This window comes from Leptonychotes weddellii, chromosome 1, assembly GCF_054177405.1.
Source record: "Leptonychotes weddellii isolate Sample4059 chromosome 1, ASM5417740v2, whole genome shotgun sequence".
Taxonomy (NCBI): domain Eukaryota; kingdom Metazoa; phylum Chordata; class Mammalia; order Carnivora; family Phocidae; genus Leptonychotes; species Leptonychotes weddellii.
The window spans coordinates 82,259,142-82,278,347 of record NC_138369.1 but is presented as its reverse complement, the minus strand read 5'-3'; the positions used below and the strand labels follow the sequence as shown (position 1 = coordinate 82,278,347).

At 40.0% G+C, this 19,206-nt stretch overlaps 2 protein-coding genes across 4 annotated transcripts in view; one reads left to right on the top strand and one right to left on the bottom strand.

The window, feature by feature from the left end:
• Nucleotides 1-3,862, top strand: part of COPB2 (coat protein complex I subunit beta 2) — a 27,524-nt gene extending 23,662 nt beyond the window's left edge. The window contains exons 14-19 of the mRNA XM_081803266.1: nucleotides 780-1,015; nucleotides 2,436-2,528; nucleotides 2,621-2,801; nucleotides 2,953-3,021; nucleotides 3,172-3,243; nucleotides 3,485-3,862. Of these exons, the coding sequence (XP_081659392.1) occupies nucleotides 780-1,015; nucleotides 2,436-2,528; nucleotides 2,621-2,801; nucleotides 2,953-3,021; nucleotides 3,172-3,243; nucleotides 3,485-3,580 (747 nt within the window). The 3' untranslated portion in view covers nucleotides 3,581-3,862. The remainder of the gene's footprint in view (nucleotides 1-779; nucleotides 1,016-2,435; nucleotides 2,529-2,620; nucleotides 2,802-2,952; nucleotides 3,022-3,171; nucleotides 3,244-3,484) is intronic.
• Nucleotides 3,863-4,302: 440 nt separating this feature from the next.
• MRPS22 (mitochondrial ribosomal protein S22) overlaps nucleotides 4,303-19,206 on the bottom strand; it is a 23,068-nt gene continuing 8,164 nt past the window's right edge. The window contains exons 2-8 of one of the 3 annotated variants that reach the window (XM_006734192.3): nucleotides 13,746-13,912; nucleotides 12,504-12,668; nucleotides 10,479-10,622; nucleotides 10,068-10,151; nucleotides 8,631-8,776; nucleotides 5,514-5,622; nucleotides 4,303-4,503 (exon numbers count right to left, since the gene is read on the bottom strand). In XM_006734192.3, the coding sequence (XP_006734255.2) occupies nucleotides 4,408-4,503; nucleotides 5,514-5,622; nucleotides 8,631-8,776; nucleotides 10,068-10,151; nucleotides 10,479-10,622; nucleotides 12,504-12,668; nucleotides 13,746-13,912 (911 nt within the window). In that variant the 3' untranslated portion in view covers nucleotides 4,303-4,407. The remainder of the gene's footprint in view (nucleotides 4,504-5,513; nucleotides 5,623-8,630; nucleotides 8,777-10,067; nucleotides 10,152-10,478; nucleotides 10,623-12,503; nucleotides 12,669-13,745; nucleotides 13,913-19,206) is intronic. The other 2 variants (XM_031029100.2, XM_081827023.1) reach the window with 2 other exon arrangements.

The window sequence follows — 19,206 nt, the reverse complement described above, 5'->3', positions numbered from 1 at the left end:
GCTTAACGACTGAGCCACCCAGGCGCCCCGAAAAAGTGTTTTCAATAGCTTATACGAGATCTATTTTGTAAGAGAAAATGTAAGATACTAGATATACTAGTCTGGGAACTCTAAGAGTACAGACAGACAAAGCAGTAATTTGCCAGTATCCCAAACTAGTGAGAAAGTTGTTGGTTTTAAAGAAAGATTTTAATATTTTGACACAATTTAGTGACATTTTAATGAATTGTTATCTATTGAGGGCCCCCCCAGCTGTGGTTTAAGGCTAGCATTTATTGGTAAATTCATTTCAGATGTGCTAAATAAATTTCAGCTATGTTAAGATCATCCAAATGTGTAGCATTTTGATTTCTGAGAAGCTGCAAATGACAGATAATATGGTTAAATATTTAAGGACATAAAAAGCAATTTTCTGCTCTTTCAAAAAATGGTATTAAATCACTCATTAAAGTAACTGCAATCTAATTACCTTAAAACTCCAATTAGATAGTATTACTTTTAGTTTTACTGTGTAATTACAAAATCAAAATATAATGGGTTGATTATACACGCATCATTAAAATTGATGTGTGTTTGAATTAATTTTGTATATGTGAATAACTTCCATTTTCTCATTACACATTTTGTCATTCCATTCTTATTTTGATTGATAGAACAACTTAATAGGCACAGCTCAGTACATGTATGAAATATCTCCCATTGTCAGCATCGTAATACTCAGGTTAACAGAAGAGTGTTGATGTTGACAATTCAAATGTTTATTTCCATAGATGTTTTAACTTGGAAACTCTTTCTTACAGTCAGAACAAAAGTGGAAACAACTTGCCGAACTTGCCATCAGTAAATGTCAGTTTGGCCTTGCCCAGGAGTGCCTGCACCATGCACAGGATTATGGGGGTCTGTTGCTCTTGGCCACTGCCTCCGGAAATGCTAGTATGGTGAACAAACTAGCAGAGGGTGCAGAGAGAGACGGCAAGAATAACGTGGCATTCATGAGCTACTTTTTACAGGGCAAGTAAGTATTTATCCTAGGTCTAAGAGAGGCGGGCATAGTAATTTAAAACACTGATTTCTGCACTGACTGTGAGGGTGGTTTAGAGAGGAAGAATGAACCTGGAAAGAGAATGGACAGAGTTCTGGCCTAGCCCCTGGCTAGTGGGGGCAGTCAGAGGACAGTGCTACCTTGGTGGCATTCGCCTTCAGCAAGGGATGCTCTTTACACATTTGGTCTAAATGAGCAAAATGAGCTGTTTAGGGAGGCTTGGACTGAGAGAAATGTTAAACCCCTTCCTCAAAAGCCCTGCTTCTCCCTAGCTGAGCCATCTTATTTTACCACAGCAGGAAGCTGTTGTGCTGCTCCCGTAGTACCCAAATGGCAGGTAGTTTTACCCAAATTGGGTAGTTCTGACCTGTCCATGACAAGAATAAAGGGGGTTGAGGATGTCAGGTAGTTCTAGAACTGAGTCCAATTGTAAAGCATAAAAATATCATATATTTCTAAAAGTTTAGCAGTTAGTGCAAACCAAATCATCTCAACATTAGTTGACCATATTATGAAATAAAACAAAAGTCTTCAATAACCTTGCCCTAGTGACGTTTTTAAACCTCACACTTTATTATAGAAACTTAGTATACCCCAGTGTGTTTCTGTATGTATTTATAAATTTGTATACTTGTAGGAATAGGTCCGTAATTTAAAAGCCAAAAAATGTCCTGAAAATAGTTTCTTATAACTTATTTGATGGCAAGACCTGAACTCTGAAGTACTATTTTTATTAGTTGCTTTTATGCCACTCATTTTATCACATTTAGTATTCATGTGTTATTGCAGAATATTAATGTTTACGACTTTTATTTGATGCTGAGGATGTTAGGTAATGTGTAGTATATGTACTGTATTACCTTTCTAAAACCCAAAACCCTGTTTTTTTTTTTCACCCAAAAAACCTGTGAATTCTAAAACACATTATCTACTTAATCAAACTTAGAAAAAAAAGAAAATTGAAATTAAGAAAACATACTAGGACATTTTCTGGCTGGGCATCACTGGGTTGCCAGCACAGCCCACAATGGAGACACTGACCTCGATGATCCCACTTGTGAAACTGAGTTTCTGCTCCTGTATCTCCTGAAAGCCTTTAAAATGTGCTTGTCTAAGCTGCCTTAGCTGGTCTTGAAAAGCCCCCTTAGCTGCTTCTTAGGAGTTGTTTAAAACAAGTTATCACGAGATTGAAAATGATCACAAACGTGTCCTATCCTTCATGCTCATGGCATCCTTTGATTTTGTAAACACACTGGTGATGACAAGTAAATGGTTCAGTGACAGAAATGAGCTGTATGTGTGGAAGTTGGGGAAAGAATACTGACTTTGCAACACTAAATCTACATTTCTTTGTCTATTCTTGGTAATAGTGCCTCTCCTTTTTAATCTTTAGGCTTGATGCTTGCCTGGAACTCTTGATCAGAACTGGCCGACTGCCAGAAGCTGCCTTCCTGGCCCGGACTTACTTACCCAGTCAGGTTTCAAGGTACAGACTTCTAGTTTTAGGAACAAATGTTTCAGATAAAAACTAGAGCATACTTACTCAGTCTCCCTTTGGTTCCATGTTCTCTACAATAGGGTGGTGAAACTCTGGAGAGAAAATCTTTCAAAAGTCAATCAGAAAGCAGCAGAATCCCTTGCCGATCCAACAGAGTATGAAAACCTTTTTCCTGGATTAAAAGAAGCCTTTGTTGTGGAAGAATGGGTGAAGGAAACACATGCTGATCTGTGGCCAGCCAAGCAATACCCACTTGTCACGGTGAGTCTCCAGGCAACCAGACCTCATTTATTGTGACTAGAGGGTAGAAGTGCATTCATACTTGGATTGAGAGCTAATATCTGGTATTTGGGTCAAGTTCATAGATGAATTATGATTTCAGAATATTTCATCATTGCTTTTATTCTGATAGCCAAACGAAGAAAGAAATGTTATGGAAGAGGCAAAAGGCTTTCAGCCCTCAAGATCTGCAGCTCAACAGGTCAGTAGAATACTGCATGAGATAATCTGGTTAAGATTTGTTCATTTTAAGTACCATCTCCCACTTCCTAATCCTAAACAGCTTCCCTTGGGGGAAAATTACCTGAACAAATTCCTTCATCTTTATCTGTGTCTCCACTTGGGCTTTCAGGAACGTGATGGGAAACCTGCTTCTCCTACTCCAGTTATTGTGGCCTCCCACACAGCCAACAAAGAAGAAAAGGTACAGACATCATACCTAGATTTTCCATGGGAACCCCAGGCTCACTTCTTCCTCCCCATGAATGGTTGCAGGATGGGCAGGCCTCTGCATTTCAAGTGATGTCATCACTTTCAGAGCAGGGGCTCTGAAATGAGAAAATGCCCCTTTTGACTATTGCTTTGGTTCCCTTTGGATCATGAATCAGAGGTAACTTCAGAAGGTTATCAGAGATAACAAAGTGCTATATAACTCTTCTTTGCAGAGTTTACTTGAACTGGAAGTAGATCTGGATAATTTGGAATTAGAAGATATTGACACGACAGACATCAACCTGGATGAAGATATTTTGGATGATTGAGCGTAATGTTTCTTGAGAACCCAACTTCACAGATCATCATTATGGACGGGTATTGATTGCCACCCTGACCACAGTGCTTTGGACCCTGAGAAACTCCTTAGATTTTTATATGAAAACGCTGTGTGTGGCCCACTGGGAGTACAGTGCTTTTCTCATCTTAGGCGTGGTTTATGTGCAGCACCTAAATCACTGTTTCCTTGTTAAGTAAACCAAATGTGGGCTTTGATTTTTTTCATACTGTCATTAGACCGTATCTCATAAAATCTTTTGAATTAATGAAAATACTTGCAAGTTTCCTTTCTAAATAATTCTAAATAATGAAAATAAGCTTCTAGTTTTAGAAGGCTGAGCCAAACTACACCTCACCTAGGGATCAGCTCACATTCATTCTCTTAACCCTTTTTCTTGCTCACGTTCACCCTCCCCCAAGTTTATATACTTCGGTTTTTATGCCTCACCCTGATTTTGGAATCTGAAACCCAGGTCCTCTTATCTCGTTAAGCTGGGCTCTGTTTAAACTGTTTGGTAATACAGAAAGATACAAGTACTTTTTTTTGGTCTTTGACACTGCACCTGTCTGATTAGGGACATTCATAACCAGGCACTCAAATATACACTTCTCAATTATCCCCTTGCAGCCTAGGAAAATGAGTGGAGTAACAAGGTTTTCTTTGTATTTCTGTTAGAGGCACTGTTAAAAAAAACAATTTTATATAGGGAACTCGCATCAGTACTTTTAATTTTGACAGTCTTAAACATTCAGCTCAACATTACCAGAGAAAGCAAGTTATAATTTAGTAAAATGAAATTTATTCTAAAAAATGTTTTCAGGAAGCTGCAGAATGGCTAATGAATGTTTCTTGGTAAGCTTGTAGTGTTAATTCTATATATGCTCCCTTCTGTGCTTCTGTTTTTGCAAAGACCTGTTTAAAAAAAGAAACTCTTTTAAGCAATAGGACACACACTATAAAGTTTTCCATTTCTGCATTAGCAAAGTCCCAGTTTAAAAAGTCTTCCAAGGTTCACGATATTTTTTTTTTCTGATTATAAAACAAGCATACTACATGGACCAAAAAAATAGTATCTGACACAGTTCAAGCCACAGTAGTTCTAAACACCAGAAGAATCCTAATATGGCTGCCAGCTCTCTTAGCCTATTTCCAGAAAAAAATTAAAACCTGACAGTGCACCTCCTGCTAGATCAAAATGAAAAACATTAGGTTTCAAGATAAATTTGGAGGATGAGTCAACAAACTAATTTTTCACTTTAGAGAATATTTACAGAATATTTTCCCCAAAAGCATTTTGCTTTATCTGGCCTATCACAGAAAACCAAAATTAGTACCATAGTTTCTCTCTACTCCTAGGGGGTCATCACTGGTCATTTTTATCCTTAGAACTGCTTTGTAGCAAGCATAAAATAAAACTGGGAGAGAAGCCAGAACAACAAAACCATGTCTGTTCTGAGCATTTGAAAATACACAAAAAAAGAGAAATTTGTGTAAGCCCATGGTTCTGAGAGGTATGCACTTCCAAAATGATAATGCAACTAAGGCTGAGTAATATGCAAGCACCACCTTCTCCCCTTCTGGACAGGAACGTGACCACACTCTAGGACAAGAAGGTGCACTGGGAACATGTGCTTACCTCGTCCCTCCACCCTGCCCTGCTGGTGACTTGATCACCTCAAAGAACAAGGGGGCTGCTGCCCTACTATCTGAACTACTTGGACTCCAGCTGCAGCTCCCCCCACCCCCATCCCATCTGTTTCTGTTATCAGATGAAGAAATATGGGACTCCAGTTCCTATTTGAAGATCACAAATTTTCTGTGTATGTGAAATCTGTTTAGTTACCATTAGATATGACCCACTTCAGAATTCTTCCCAACTAATTATCACCATACAACAGCCAGTGTGGGAAAAGTCCCTTTACCTTAATTAAATGTAATCCCTCAGCAGCCTGCTCCTTAGCCTCCTGAGCTGACTGGCCATCCGGATGGAGGAGGTGATACAGCTGAATCAAGCTTGTGGCATCATCAACTCTAGAGTGAAAGGATTTACTGCTATCAGTGGGTTTTCTTCATTTGCTTCACAGTCCTATAAAAATGTGTGCCAACGTAAAACTAAATTACACTTCAAACTTTCCTTGGGCCAGAATTTTTTAAGCCTTTAGTTTTATATCTTCAAAGGCATTTTCAGAAAATCGGCTAATTTAAGCTTCATATCCATACTGAGGTAGGCAGGGCAGGAATCAGCACAGGCAGTGCCCCATTTATGAAAATGAATATATTCTATATGTGACTGTATTCTTTTTGGGAACGGAGCATCACTTCTCATAGAAATAACATTCTTAATAGTAGGTGGCTGCCAGGTCAGCCCACTTCACCAGCAGATAATAACGTAATCCAACTCAGAGGGCAGGAATATTACCTTCATCCCACATAAGCTGGAGGCTGGTGATCAGGGGACGCTCAAAGCCACCTGCCTTCAAGTTCATTAGCAGTGACATCTCCTGCTAACAGATTTTCATTAAGACTGAATCTGTGAATAAATGCCTCCACAAGAGGCCTCCTAGGAGTCCAAGGAAAGACTCCAGGCCACCAGTCTATTCATGGGAACCCTTAGTTAAAAATGAGCATCCTAGTGAAGTAAATCTGAAATTATGCTCCTGAGTCAGAAGGAATGTCAGGTTCTACTTCAGCAATCTAGAATTCAGTTCTTCTGGTGTGTACTTACCTTTTTAGAAACCTCTAAACAACTTTTATCAGCATAAAAACCTCCTTGGCCTTCCCCAAAACAGTCAATCACTATCTTCTCACATAGTCAACACTTGCCCACCATTTGCAACCTCAAAGCTGAAGGGGTAAATATCCTTTCTAAAATGCTTGTGCTTTTGAGGTTGTGCTCCGTATAGTGAGTCACTAGCTTCCAGCTAGGGGGGTAAAGGGGTGAAGACATCCTAATTCAGTGTTTCCCCAGCTATCTCACTAATTTCCCCTGTTTTCCTATTAAACCTGGGCTGGGGGATAAAAAGTGGGGTGACAGTGGGAGTAGGTAAAGAATTTCTCAAGCCATGGTGACCTTAGAGAAATGCTCTAGGCTTATCCCAAGGCCCATCCACTCTTAAGGCCATCTTCTGGGAGAACTGAGAAACCAGGGCTGTTCATATAGTAAAATTTTTCAGGGAAAAATACTGAAACATGTTCATTACAAATGTATGTGCTTGTTATAATCTAACAAAGTCCAATAAACTTGGCAACAAAATTCCCCAAATAAATAAAATTCCCTGTGGAGCTTTGGCATGTGGTAACTGGGCTTCTATATTTAGATTCCTGTTTAGGGCTTCATTACATTCATGCTAAAGTATAATGCCTGCATCTTACTGAACAAGTTAGGTTAACACCCAGCCCATATTTGAAAATAAGAGCAAATAAATTTACATGTTCAAAAAGATTTTAAAAGAATCTCATTTAAAAACCACTGTGAACTGTGCTAAGACTGATGAATCACAGACCTGTAGCCCTGAAACAAACATTATATGTTAATAAAAAAAATTAAAAACCAACAGTGGGACTTGAGTCTGAAATAAACATGCAGAATCTCAGTTCTGCCCTGGGTTCCATTCGTGAGGACATGCACCCTCTACTGTCTAGTCTGGGATTTGCAGCACGCTGTCCTGGTCAGAAATCCCTCAAGTACTTAGTTGTACTTAATGCACAGCAGGAAAAATTAAGTACTCAAAACTCCCTCCCAGTATACAAGTAAACTGCTTCGGATGTAAAACTTACATGAGGTAATGAGTATTAATATAATATCCTATATTAGTACACTTTGACAAAGAACTTTAACGTTCAGTTATACATTTCTTATTCTGTTTACAAAAATGTTACATGTCTTTATAATAGAATCATTTCAGAATGAGTCCATCTCAAAAACTTTATAAGAAAATTTATTCACAGGAGATGTCACTGCTAAATCACCTGAAAGTAGGTCCCTTTTTTGGACTATCCTCATGACCGTCACCCAGCCCCCTACTTATGTGTGATGAAGGTATATATCTGCCCTCTGAATTGGATTACACTACACTTGCTGGTGAAGTGAGCTGGTCTGAAGACATCTACCATTAAGAATGCTGCTTCTATGAGAAATGGTGCTCTGTTTCCAAATATGGAATGTATTTCTTAGATAATACCTGTGGAACCTTCTATTTCCAAATGCCTTCGGACCTTTATGTAAATGGCTTAGATCAGATGACATGGAGGATATGCTGAATCACAGCTCCTTATAGTCTGAAGGTGGCAGTAATCACTAAACCCTCCTGTAATTCAGACTTTTGAGTCAGTCAAGGACTTTTTGTAGAAAGTTGACTTTTTTACTACAGCCACGCTGGTTTCTTTTCCTTGTCATTTTGGCATTTCTAATCCAACTGGTAGATACTCAAGAACAATTTTCTTTTCAGTTTCATCACAAGTTGTAAAGAACACTATTGTTTCAGCTAGAAACCTGGAAGCACACCAGTTAAAATACAAAAGATACTCCTTGTTTCTTGCAACTTTGGAAAAAAATCTAATTTTTTTTCAGTGCCTTAAAAATCTTGCAAAAGCAAGGGATATCAAAAGCAATAGTATTTTCATAAATTAAATGATGACTTTTACTGAAAAGCCCCAGTTCCCCCAGAAACCAGGCACCTGCCAGAGCTTATGTCTTTACATTTCCCATTTAATCCCCTTTGAGTGCCTGGGAAGTTCACTGATACCCAGGAACACTGGTGAGGCCCAGGATAAGTCAGTATCCCAGGTATATAATACAGATCCACAGCCACTTACTCTTTCAAAGAATCTCACCCTATTTAAATAACACAAAAGCAAAGACTGAGAAAAGTGGGTTACGCTGGAAGAACCAACCACAAATAAAAGAGGTAAGTGAAAGGTATTTATCACTGGACAATACACTGTCATCACTTACAGTGTATACACAGAAAAAGTAGCTTAAATACAGATTTACCGTACTAGTAGTAAGAATTTCTTTTACTTATTAAGATCATACTTACAAATCTCTCTGAATCTGGTCAATCAGTAAACCATCAATCTTTTTCTTATTTACAAAATACCAAGCCATTCCACCAAAGTGTCTTGTTGAACGTAAAAGGTCATACTTCCCATGTTTATCTATGTCTTCATAGGTCTGATGATGAATCTATTCACATAAAATGCAATTTTTTTCAGGAACACGAAAATAAAAAGTGAGCATTACTGGATACACATTTACTTGCATGAGTGTTGCCCAAGAAAGGACCAGTAAACCAGGTCTATTTATACCTGCCTCTACTCTCATTAACCAATAGGTATGGTCTAGATCAATCCTGCACTTAGAAGTGTGCGGCAGCCCAGAACAAGTCTGCCACACATTTATAGCCATATCAATTACTTTTCAGCAGCCAGCCACTATTTATGAAGCACCTATTACATATATGTAGACCACTAGAAATAATGGACCACCATTATCTTGGTCACTAGGGGATTTAAAAAAAAAAAAAAAAAGTATTTTTTCACTCCTCCATTTTTCCCCTATCCCATCAACTACCCCATTCCACCTTATTAACTAATGTTCCTTCAGTTCTTCCAGACCGATCCTGCAAACTGAGGACTATGATAAGGGCATTCCTGTGTTCAAAAGGCTTTCAAAGCCCTGCTGACTGAAGTCCAGATTCTTGAGCCTAGCATCTGAGGTCACCTGAGACATGGCCCCATTTACTTTTCTAGTTTAACCTTGAACACCTCCCATACATATACATTGCATGTACAAGCAAACCAGATGACTGGCCATCTGCAAGCACACTTTTGTTTCCTGCTTGTTCACACTGTTCCTTCTCCCTGCCTGAAACACCTCTTCTCATCCAACTCCACAATGTTCCATGCCCCTCCTGCCCTGCCCTCTTCAAGAATCCTATGAAACCTTTCCTGAAAGCACTCTGTAGTCTTGTCTTAGCACCTAACATCTCAAACCTAAGGTGATAATTATCTGCACACTTATCTAGCACCCTTCCCCACAATCATTTCTGGACTGCAAGCTTTGACACAGCACATCCTGTCCTAGTTCATACTGTCGCCTATACTATCCGCAATACTGTATGTAGAAAGCACTACATGATTACTTATTAAACTGAATTGTAAGATGCATACATTACATTTTGGCAAATTTTACTAAATGACTCTTCCTGTATGATAAACTGAAAAGAGAAGCAGCTCTGCCATCAAGTTTGGGTCCTTAACACTACCATTTACTAGCTGTGCAACTTGCCGCAAGCTACATAAACTCTCCAAGCGTAAATTCCCCCATCCTTAACTCAAAGGCTGCTGTGAGGATAAAATATCTGATGTACATCAGGTACTTAATAGATGTTCAGGTATTTCTCCTCTCTTCCCCTGTAAAATTCTTACTCATAACCATACTTAAGTCCATCTTAGAAACTATAAAATATACTCACTTTGATATATTCAGTAGAATCTGGCTCAAACTGGGCAACGCAGAGATTGAGGACATCAACATGCCGGTCCTGGCTATACATGGTCTAAAACCACACAGAAGAGTTGGAATTCGATGAGAAAAACATGAAAGCTCAACACCTGTCCTGATACCATGACAGATGTGCTCATCCACTTCTGTGCTCAGTAAGTGGGAGGCAGAAATAACACAGGCTTCCTAATTGTCACACCTAGATTCAAATCCCAACTAAGCCAACTGCAAGATAGAGAACAGCAGATAGAGAACAGCAGAGGAGTCACCATCAGAAACACGTATGTGTGTTTATCAAACCGGAACGCCCTACAACGCCAGAGCCAACTTGTTTCACGAAGAAACCATCACCACTGACTCTAGGAAACCAAAGTCACTTTACCTTAAGATTTTCTTCCTTGAAAATTATTGGTGTTAAAACTCTACGGCCTTCTTTTGGGAAATAAACTTGTATCATCCTGTCCCGTTCTTCCCAAGAGGCTTTGCGTAGCCTGCCACTTGGTTCTCTGACAACAATAAAACGCTCCTGAAATAGAAAACATAATCAAGGATGGGTTTGTGAAGACTTATTTCTAGTTCCAGTTTTCCACTAAGCACCATTATAAGAATAATTTGCAATCAAAATATAAAATGCAACTGGGAGATGCAAAATGCAGTCATATATGATTTCAATAATAATTTTAAACCTCAAACACTTGGCAAGATTTGATATTTCCTTCACTAATCACTGCTGTGCCTCTGACAATCAGAAATCTAAAATGAAAGTATTTACTAAGTGCCAACTACGGTCCTAAAGTGGGTTTAATGCATAAAATGGTTCAACTGAAAAAAGCAGGTCAGAGATTCATTTAAATCCATTTCAGAGGAAAGAAGTGCTATGAGACCTTTCAAACTGCTTCACTTCCCCATCCCAAAGTCTCACTGAAACAGACTTTACTACTTTGTGATCTACTTCTAAAGTCCCTGGGATAAAAGGAACAAACCCAGGAATGTGGAGTCTTAATTCTAGACCTCTATAATTCCCCAAACTCGCATGAGACATAAATGTGTCAGACTGTCCACCTGCCTCTGGTCTCTTCACTCTTCCAACTACCAAATTCTAGGCCAGGAGATTACTTCCCTCTGAATTCCACCTACTGTGCCATTTAACTGGCAATTTATCATGTGCAAGATTCTTGACACTGCTCAGATACTGTCAGCTGAAAAAGGGCAGGAACTGTGGATTATAATTCTTTGCGATACCCAGTGACTTACACAGAATTCTGCACATAGCAGGTAACTGATACACATTTGATTAATGTTTAAATTAACCAGATGGTACTTTCTACTTTTCAGAGGTGTAAGAGTCTCTGAATGTGTTCTGAGGATATAATTAAAACTTTCATCAGGTACTGCAAATAGAAAAAAATAACAGATGTCTAAATAACACAATTATTCCTCAAAAGGACTGTGGCAATTTGAATTCTAAGTTCCTTTCTCCCTTTCAGGTTATAAAATGCTCCCATAAACACCCTTCAAAGCATTGCAACATATAGTAAAGCACCCCAGAGCAAAAATTTTAATTAAAATGAAATTCTGTGATCCCTGTTTATCATGTCAGGTGTACAGGTGGCTGATGTACAGACATGGACATTGTTCAAATCATGTCTTCTAAACCATAATCATAGATGATAAAAAGATTAATGTGGGGTGGCCCTTCTCCCAACTGTAGCGTTACATAGTATTCTGCATTCTGTGGGCTGAATTGTAAATCGCTTGTTTCACTCTTAACTGAAAAGATTCAAACACAAAACTGATATATTTTATAAGTACCAGAGTGTTCTTTTGGAACTGGCCATCAAGGGAAGAGGAGCTAGAGAATAAAAACCACAACAGAAAAGCAAGTGGTGTCTGAAAATTATCTCCGGAAACCTGTCATTCTTTCTGCAGATTCTGAAAAGTGAAAATCCTTTGGGAAGTCTGGGTTTTTTTGGCATCCTCAAGAATTTATAAGAAAGAAACCATTTTTCTCAAAATGTTTCAGCTAAGGGAGTTAGTCTAACTTGGGCAGAAAGAATCCCCTTCTCCCACTGCCTTGAAGATTTCTGCCTATTTGTGGTTTGGGGGTGGGTTTGTCTGTAAACTCCTAGTTTTGTCTTAGCACACCTGTCTCTTTCTCTGCAGTCAATCTGGAATAAAGTGTGTCCATAATCTGCAGGGAAATGGTAACAGGATGATGTGGGGCTGATCTGCATTTCTCTTCTTCCTTATGCTGGGCTGGATCTTCCAGAGGGTCTCACCCAGTCACAGGAATTCTGGTTTGGAAGATTCAGATACAGCTGGGTCACAATAATGTTGACCCTCGTCCCTCAGACCCATCTCCACATATTTCAAATAAAGATCATTTTGCAATTAGACATTTACTCACCCGGTGTGGTATGTTATATGATATATCAGTAAATACGTATTTGGCTGTTTCTGTTCCTTCCAAAATCTTATCTTCAGCTAACACGTCATTTATTGGTGCTCGTTCTTCCAGAACCGGTGGCATTTTTAATCGTACTTTAGCTGCCTCAATTGCCTTTCTTGTAGCCTAATGAAATAAAATATTTCTTAAGGAAAGCCGCAAGGTTGCAAGCCAGAAGGATCATCTGACAAAAGCAGAAAAAATGCCAAGAACTACAAAGAGAAGAAGCTCTAGCCCTGAATCAGTGAGTGAAAAGGCTCCTGGGCCCTGGCCTTTGCCAACTCTGTGGTGTGGCTGAGAGCACCACCTACAGGCTCAACTACTCTCACTGCAGCAAACAAATGCTCTGAGACCAAGCCAGGCCACAAAAGCTGCTTGAAATAGAATAAAGGATTTCATTTATTGTGTGTGTACTACACACCATATATTGTTCAAATACTCTGTATTTGGCTCATTTGATGCCCACAACTACCATAGGAGCTAGGTGACACAGCTATTTCATGGAAGAGAAGATAGAGGCACACACACATGAAGTAAACTGCTAAGAATCTGCAGCACCGGACTTTGAACTCTGGCAACTCAACTCCAGAGCCCATGCTCTTAACCACTGACCACACTGCTCCATGCCATACTGTTAACAGTGATTACCTCTGAGAAGTGAAAATGGTACTTTTACTCCTCATGTGATATACGATTGGATATCTGAATGTTTTGCTATGACTGTAACTTATTTGAATTAGAAAAAGGAGCAATAATGCTTTACATACTCATACATCAGAGCATCTTCCACAAAGCACTCATACCCATGATTCCAGGAGGACCCTGGTGCCTAGAGTAGTCTGTGGTTCAGCAGGATCTCATAATCCCACCAAAGCATCATCCTCAAAGCAGCTCACAGCAGAGGTTTCTCCAGAAGGAAACTGAACCAGGCAGGACAAACGACAGATACTCAGGCAGGTTTGGGAGCAGAGGAGGTTGCGTGGACATGTAGGCCTGACCCACATGCCCCAGTCTGCCTAAATTCAGCCATGTTCCCTGCTTCTCTCTGCCTGCCTGCTCCCATTTCTTTTCTCAGTCTGTGCTTGGAACTCCCCATCATGAGTGCCTATGGAAGAGCAGCTATGGGTATCTGGAGGGACCTCTAGAAATCCTGTTTAACCTCTTAAAGAAAGGTATTCTACCAGTATTTCTGCATTCACGTACCTCCTCCAACTGTGCCTGGGTCATTAGCTTATAGGTTGGTGGCTTCAGTTGTTGTATAGATGGCTTAAAAATCTTCTGCAAATTCAAGCCTGTCATCTTGATGAGTATGTTTTGGACTTCCTCATCCATAAATGTAGGTTTCTTGTTCTCTGAGCTACCAGGTTCTGCTAAAATGGATTTTAGTAAATAAGATGGTAAAAATGACAAGCCAACAAGACCTCTAAACAGACAAGTTAACAATAGGAATGATTAACAAAATGTCTACCTCAATATGCATAATGTTAATACCTATGAAATCCTTCCATTCATTCCTTGATAAAATTTACTGAGCATTTACAATGATGAGAATATTGCCAAAAAGGCACTCAAAATCTAGTGGAGGAAGAAACATAAAAAAGTAATTAAAGGGCACCTGGGTGGCTCAGTCAGTTAAATGTCTGCCTTCAGCTCAGGTCATGATCTCAGGGTCCTGCGATTGAGCCCCACATCCGGCTCCCTGCTCAGTGGGGAGCCTGCTTCTCTCTCTCTCTCTCGCTCTCTCTGTCCTTCTCCTTGCTTGTTCTCTCCCTCCCTCTCAAATAAATAAATAAAATCTTAATAAAAAAATAAGAAAGTAATTAAGGGGCACCTGGGTGGCTCAGTTGGTTAAGCGTCCAACTCTTGGTTTCGGCTCAGGTGGCAATCTCAGGGTTGTGAGATCAAACCCTGCATCGGGCTCCACGCAGAGTCTGCTTGAGACTCTCTCCCTCTGCCTCTCCTGCTCTTGCTCTAATTTTTTTTTTAAAAAGTAATTAATGTGGGGCACCTGGCTGGCTCAGTCAGTAGAGCACATGACTCCTGATCTCGAGGTTGTTAAGTCTGAGCCCCATGTTGGGTGTGGAGATTACTTAAAAATAAAATCTTAAAAATAAATAAATAAGGGGTGCCTGGGTGGCTCAGTCAGTTAAGCGTCTGACTCTATTTTGGCTCAGGTCATGATCTCATGGGTCATGGGCTCGAGCCCCGCCCCCCCCCCACGGGGCTCTGATTTTGGCGGGGAGCCTGCTTGAGGACTGTCTCCCTCTGCCCCTCACCCTACTCGCATGTGCACACATGCATGCGCATACACTCTCTCTCTCTCTCAAATAAATAAATCTTTAAAATAACTAATGTAATAGTATTAATAATAATAATAATTTACAGAGTTGTCTCCTAGATGCCAGGCATTACATACGTTTTCAGGAATGTTTACAACAACCCACAAAATAGATATTGATATCTCAATTTTATAAATGAGGATACTGGAGCCTGCCTAAAGACCAACTAGCTGTTAAGTGACAGAGTCAGGATTTAAACCAAAGTTTGTTTCTAGAGACTAGATTAACTAGTCTACCCGGGTGCTCCCCAGTGCAAGTGCTATACACATACTCTTGGAGCAGAGAAGGCCAAGGCAGCAGGGTCAAGAAGGCTTCCCATGGGGCCTGAACAGGACAGAGAAAAAAAGGAAGGAAATTCCAGGCTAAGGGGCTGCAACTAGGAAACACAGGCTTGGATCATGACGTGAGACTGAAAAGGCCATGCGGTGTCATGGAAGAGCCTTGGACAGGTGAGGACACCCAGATATCACCTCTGCCTTACATAGTTTGCCCATGCCTTTGCTTAACTTCCTCTATTTCCATTTCCATTAGGAAAAGAAGGAGGGGGAAAAAAGCACCATTCCTTCCCAGCCACCTCTTCCTCTGCTAGTCTTATAAATGCTGGTGGCCCTAAAAATTCTGAACCTTCTCTTCAGAACACATCAACTTTCTCCTGTCTCAAACCTTTCTTTTCCTATGGTTCCTTATCTTAGTAGCATGCAACAGGTCATGTGGGCCAGAAATCTTAGTCATTCCTGACTTCCTTTACCCTCCACCTCTAGCCAACAGCAGTTGTTACAGTAACAGCAATGATAACATTCGTTAGATATTTACTATATGCCAGTACTTACTGAGCTAAGTACCTTACATATTTAGCACATTTAATCCTTACAACAACCCCAGAAATACTACAATTATCCCCATTTTACAAAGAAAGGACACTAACACACAACATACTCTCTATTATACCTCATAAATCTCTCTTTAGTCCTCCATTTCCCATTGCCACTACTCTGATCAAGGCCATCCTCATCTCTTCCCTTAACCTCCTAACCAGTCTCCCTGACTCTATTCTGACGCCACTATAGACCATTCTCCATAGAACAACCAGAGTAATCTCTTAAAAATGTAGTCAAAACAAAAGATTAACAAAACTAAGAGATGGTTCTTTGAAAAGATAACAAAATTGACAAACCTTTGGCTAGACTAAGCAAGGAAAAGAGAAGACCCAAATGAACAAAATCATAAATGAAAAAGGAGACATTACAACTCACACTACAGAAATACAAAGGATTCTAGGAGGCTAATATGAATAAGTATGTGGCAACAAGCTGGATATCCTATAAGAAATGGGAAAATTCTTTAAAACATGCAACCTACCAAGACTCAGGAAGAAACCGAAAATCTGAACACACCAATTACTACTAAGGAGATTCAACCAGCAATAATAAATCTCCCAACAAAGAAAAGCCCAGCTGCAGATGGCTTCACAGGTGAATTTTACCAAATAATCCTTCTTAAACTCCTCCAAAAAACTGAACAGGAGGGAACACTCCCAAACTCATTTTACTAGACCAGTATTTTCTGATACCAAAGCCAGACTCTACAACCATACCACCTGAATGCACCCAATCTAGTCCCTTACCAAAGCTAGAAAAGGACACTACCAGAAAACTACAGGCCAATATCCCTGATAATTATAGATGTAAAAATTTTCAGTAAAATACTTGCAAAGTAAATTCAGCAGCACATTAGAAAGATCATTTACCATGATCAAGTGGAATTTATCCCTGGGATGCAAGGATAGTTTGACATACACAAATCAATGTGATACATCACAATTAACAAACTGACAGAAAAAGATCATATAATCATTTCAATAGATGCAGAAGCAGCATTTGACAAACTTCAACATCAGTTCATGATAAAAGCTCTTAACAAATTATGTATGGAAGGAACACACCTCAACATAATATATGCAAAACCCACAACTACCATAAAAGACTGAAAGACTTTTCTCTAAGTTCAGGACTACGACAAGGTTGTCCCCTATTCAACATAATGCTGCAAGTCCTAGCCAATCAATTAGGCAAGAAAAAGAAGTAAAAGTAAACCAGAATTGGAAAGGAATAAGTAAACTTGTCTCTGATTAGTTGCAGACCATAGGATTTTGTATGTAGAAAATCCTAAAAACACCATCAAAAAACTATTAGATCTAATCGACAAATTTAGTAAGGTTGCAGGATACAAAATTAACATTTAAAAATTGGTAGCATTTCTATACTAACAAATTATGTGAAAAAGAAAGCAATCCCGGGAATTTAGCTGGATAGGGATCAAACCATTCTGAACACCTACAAACTCAACAGGAGATCAAAGAAAAGAATAGCAACAACTCTCTGAACAGAAAAGCGACCACTTTCTGGAAGGTAGGACATGTGGAGAAGTGAATCCAAGGCAATATTCGGGAAGATAGACAGTGGGGGAGGGGGCCTCCATCAGCCACTTCTGGCAAGTGATAGAGCAGCAGAGCACAAAATCGGGACTTGCAGAAGTCTGCTCCGCTGAGGGACATGGCTCCAGTGGCTAAGCGGGGAGTGGAACCCTTGCTGGGAGAGTGGTCTCAGGACCCTCGGGGTCACAGAAAGACGGGGGTGCCTGAGTGCGGCAGAGCTCCCAGGTATCGGAGTGGGGAAGCCGGCTGCAGAGACGGAGCCGAGGAGTGGGCTCTCAGCTCGGGGTTGCCATAAACCGTTATCCACGGCACAGTCGGGCCACTGCTCCTCCAGCAGGGACCCAACAAGCGGCAGATCCGGGGAGACTCCCCTTCCTTCCCCGGGAGGAGTGGCGCAGAAGCGCACCGCAGGGATCTGCTGGGACTGGAGACTCCACATGGGGTCGCGTGTCAGAGATAGAAACACTCGGTCACAGGCCGGGTGAGCACAGAGTGTGGCCGGAGATCGGGGAGATGGGAGTGATTGACTGATTTTCTCTGGGGGCTCACTGAAGAGTGGGGCCCCGAGTTCTCGGCTCCTCTGGGACAGAGATTGGGAGGCCGCCATTTTCACTCTCGGCCTCCAAAGCTGTACCAAAAGCTTGCAGGGAACAAAAGCTCCCAAAAGCAAACCGGAGCAGATGACTTAGCCCGGACGGCAAGGGTGGGGCAATTCCGCCTCCGGCAAAGACATTTGGGGACCACGGCAACAGGCCCCTCCCCCAGAAGATCAGCGAGAATCGCCAGCCAAGACCAAGTTTACTGATCAATCACAACGGCAGAACTCCAGAGCTAGGGGAATACTGCACATAGAATCAATGGCTTTTTCCCCATGATTCTTTAGTCTTTCAAAGTTAATTTTTTTTAACTGTTTTTTTTTTAATTTTTCTTTTTCCCTTTTTCAACCAAGATCTTATCAATCCCTTTTTTAAAAAATTTTTATTTTTCATTTTTAGAGTCATATTCTATCCCTTCATAGTAGTTACCCTTATTTTTGTTACATATATATAAGTTGTTCTAGCTTTAAAATTTTGAGATACTTTCTTCTAACAGATCAAAATATACCCTAAGTCTCTAGTGTATGGTTTTGTTCTAGTCTCCTGCCTGATCACATTCTCTTCCTTTTTTAAAAAAAATGCTCTTTTTTCAACCAACTTATCAATTCCTTTTATAAAATCTTTAAAAATTTTTACCTTTACAGTCATGTTCCATCCCTTCATTGTATTAACCCTTATTTTTGTACATATGTAAGTTTTTCTTTCTTTAAAATTTTGGGAGGCACTTTCTTCCAACAGACCAAAAATCTAGTGTGTGGCACTGATCTATGCACCAGCCTGATCATATTTGATCATATTCTGTGTTTTGTTTTGTTTCTGTTTGTTTTTATCTTTTTCTTTTCCCTTTTTTCTTTCTTTCCCTTTCTTTTCCCCCAATTTCAGCTCTTTTCTGACTTGTTTAGTGTATATTTTCTGGGGATGTGTTACTTGCTAGCATTTTGTTCTCTCATTCATCTATTCTCCTCTGGACAAAATGACAAGACGGAAAAAACCACCTCAACAAAAAGAACAAGAGGCAGTACTGACTGCCAGGGACCTAATCGATACGGACATTAGTAAGATGTCAGAACTGGAGTTCAGAATGATGATTTTAAAGATACTAGCTGGGCTTGAAAAAAGCATGGAAGTTATTAGAGAAACCCTTTCTGGAGAAATAAAAGAACTAAAATCTAACCAAGTCGAAATCAAAAAGGCTATTAATGAGGGGCAATCAAAAATGGAGGCTCTAACTGTTGGGATAAATGAGGTAGAAGAGAGAATTAGTGATATAGAAGACCAAATGATAGAAAATAAAG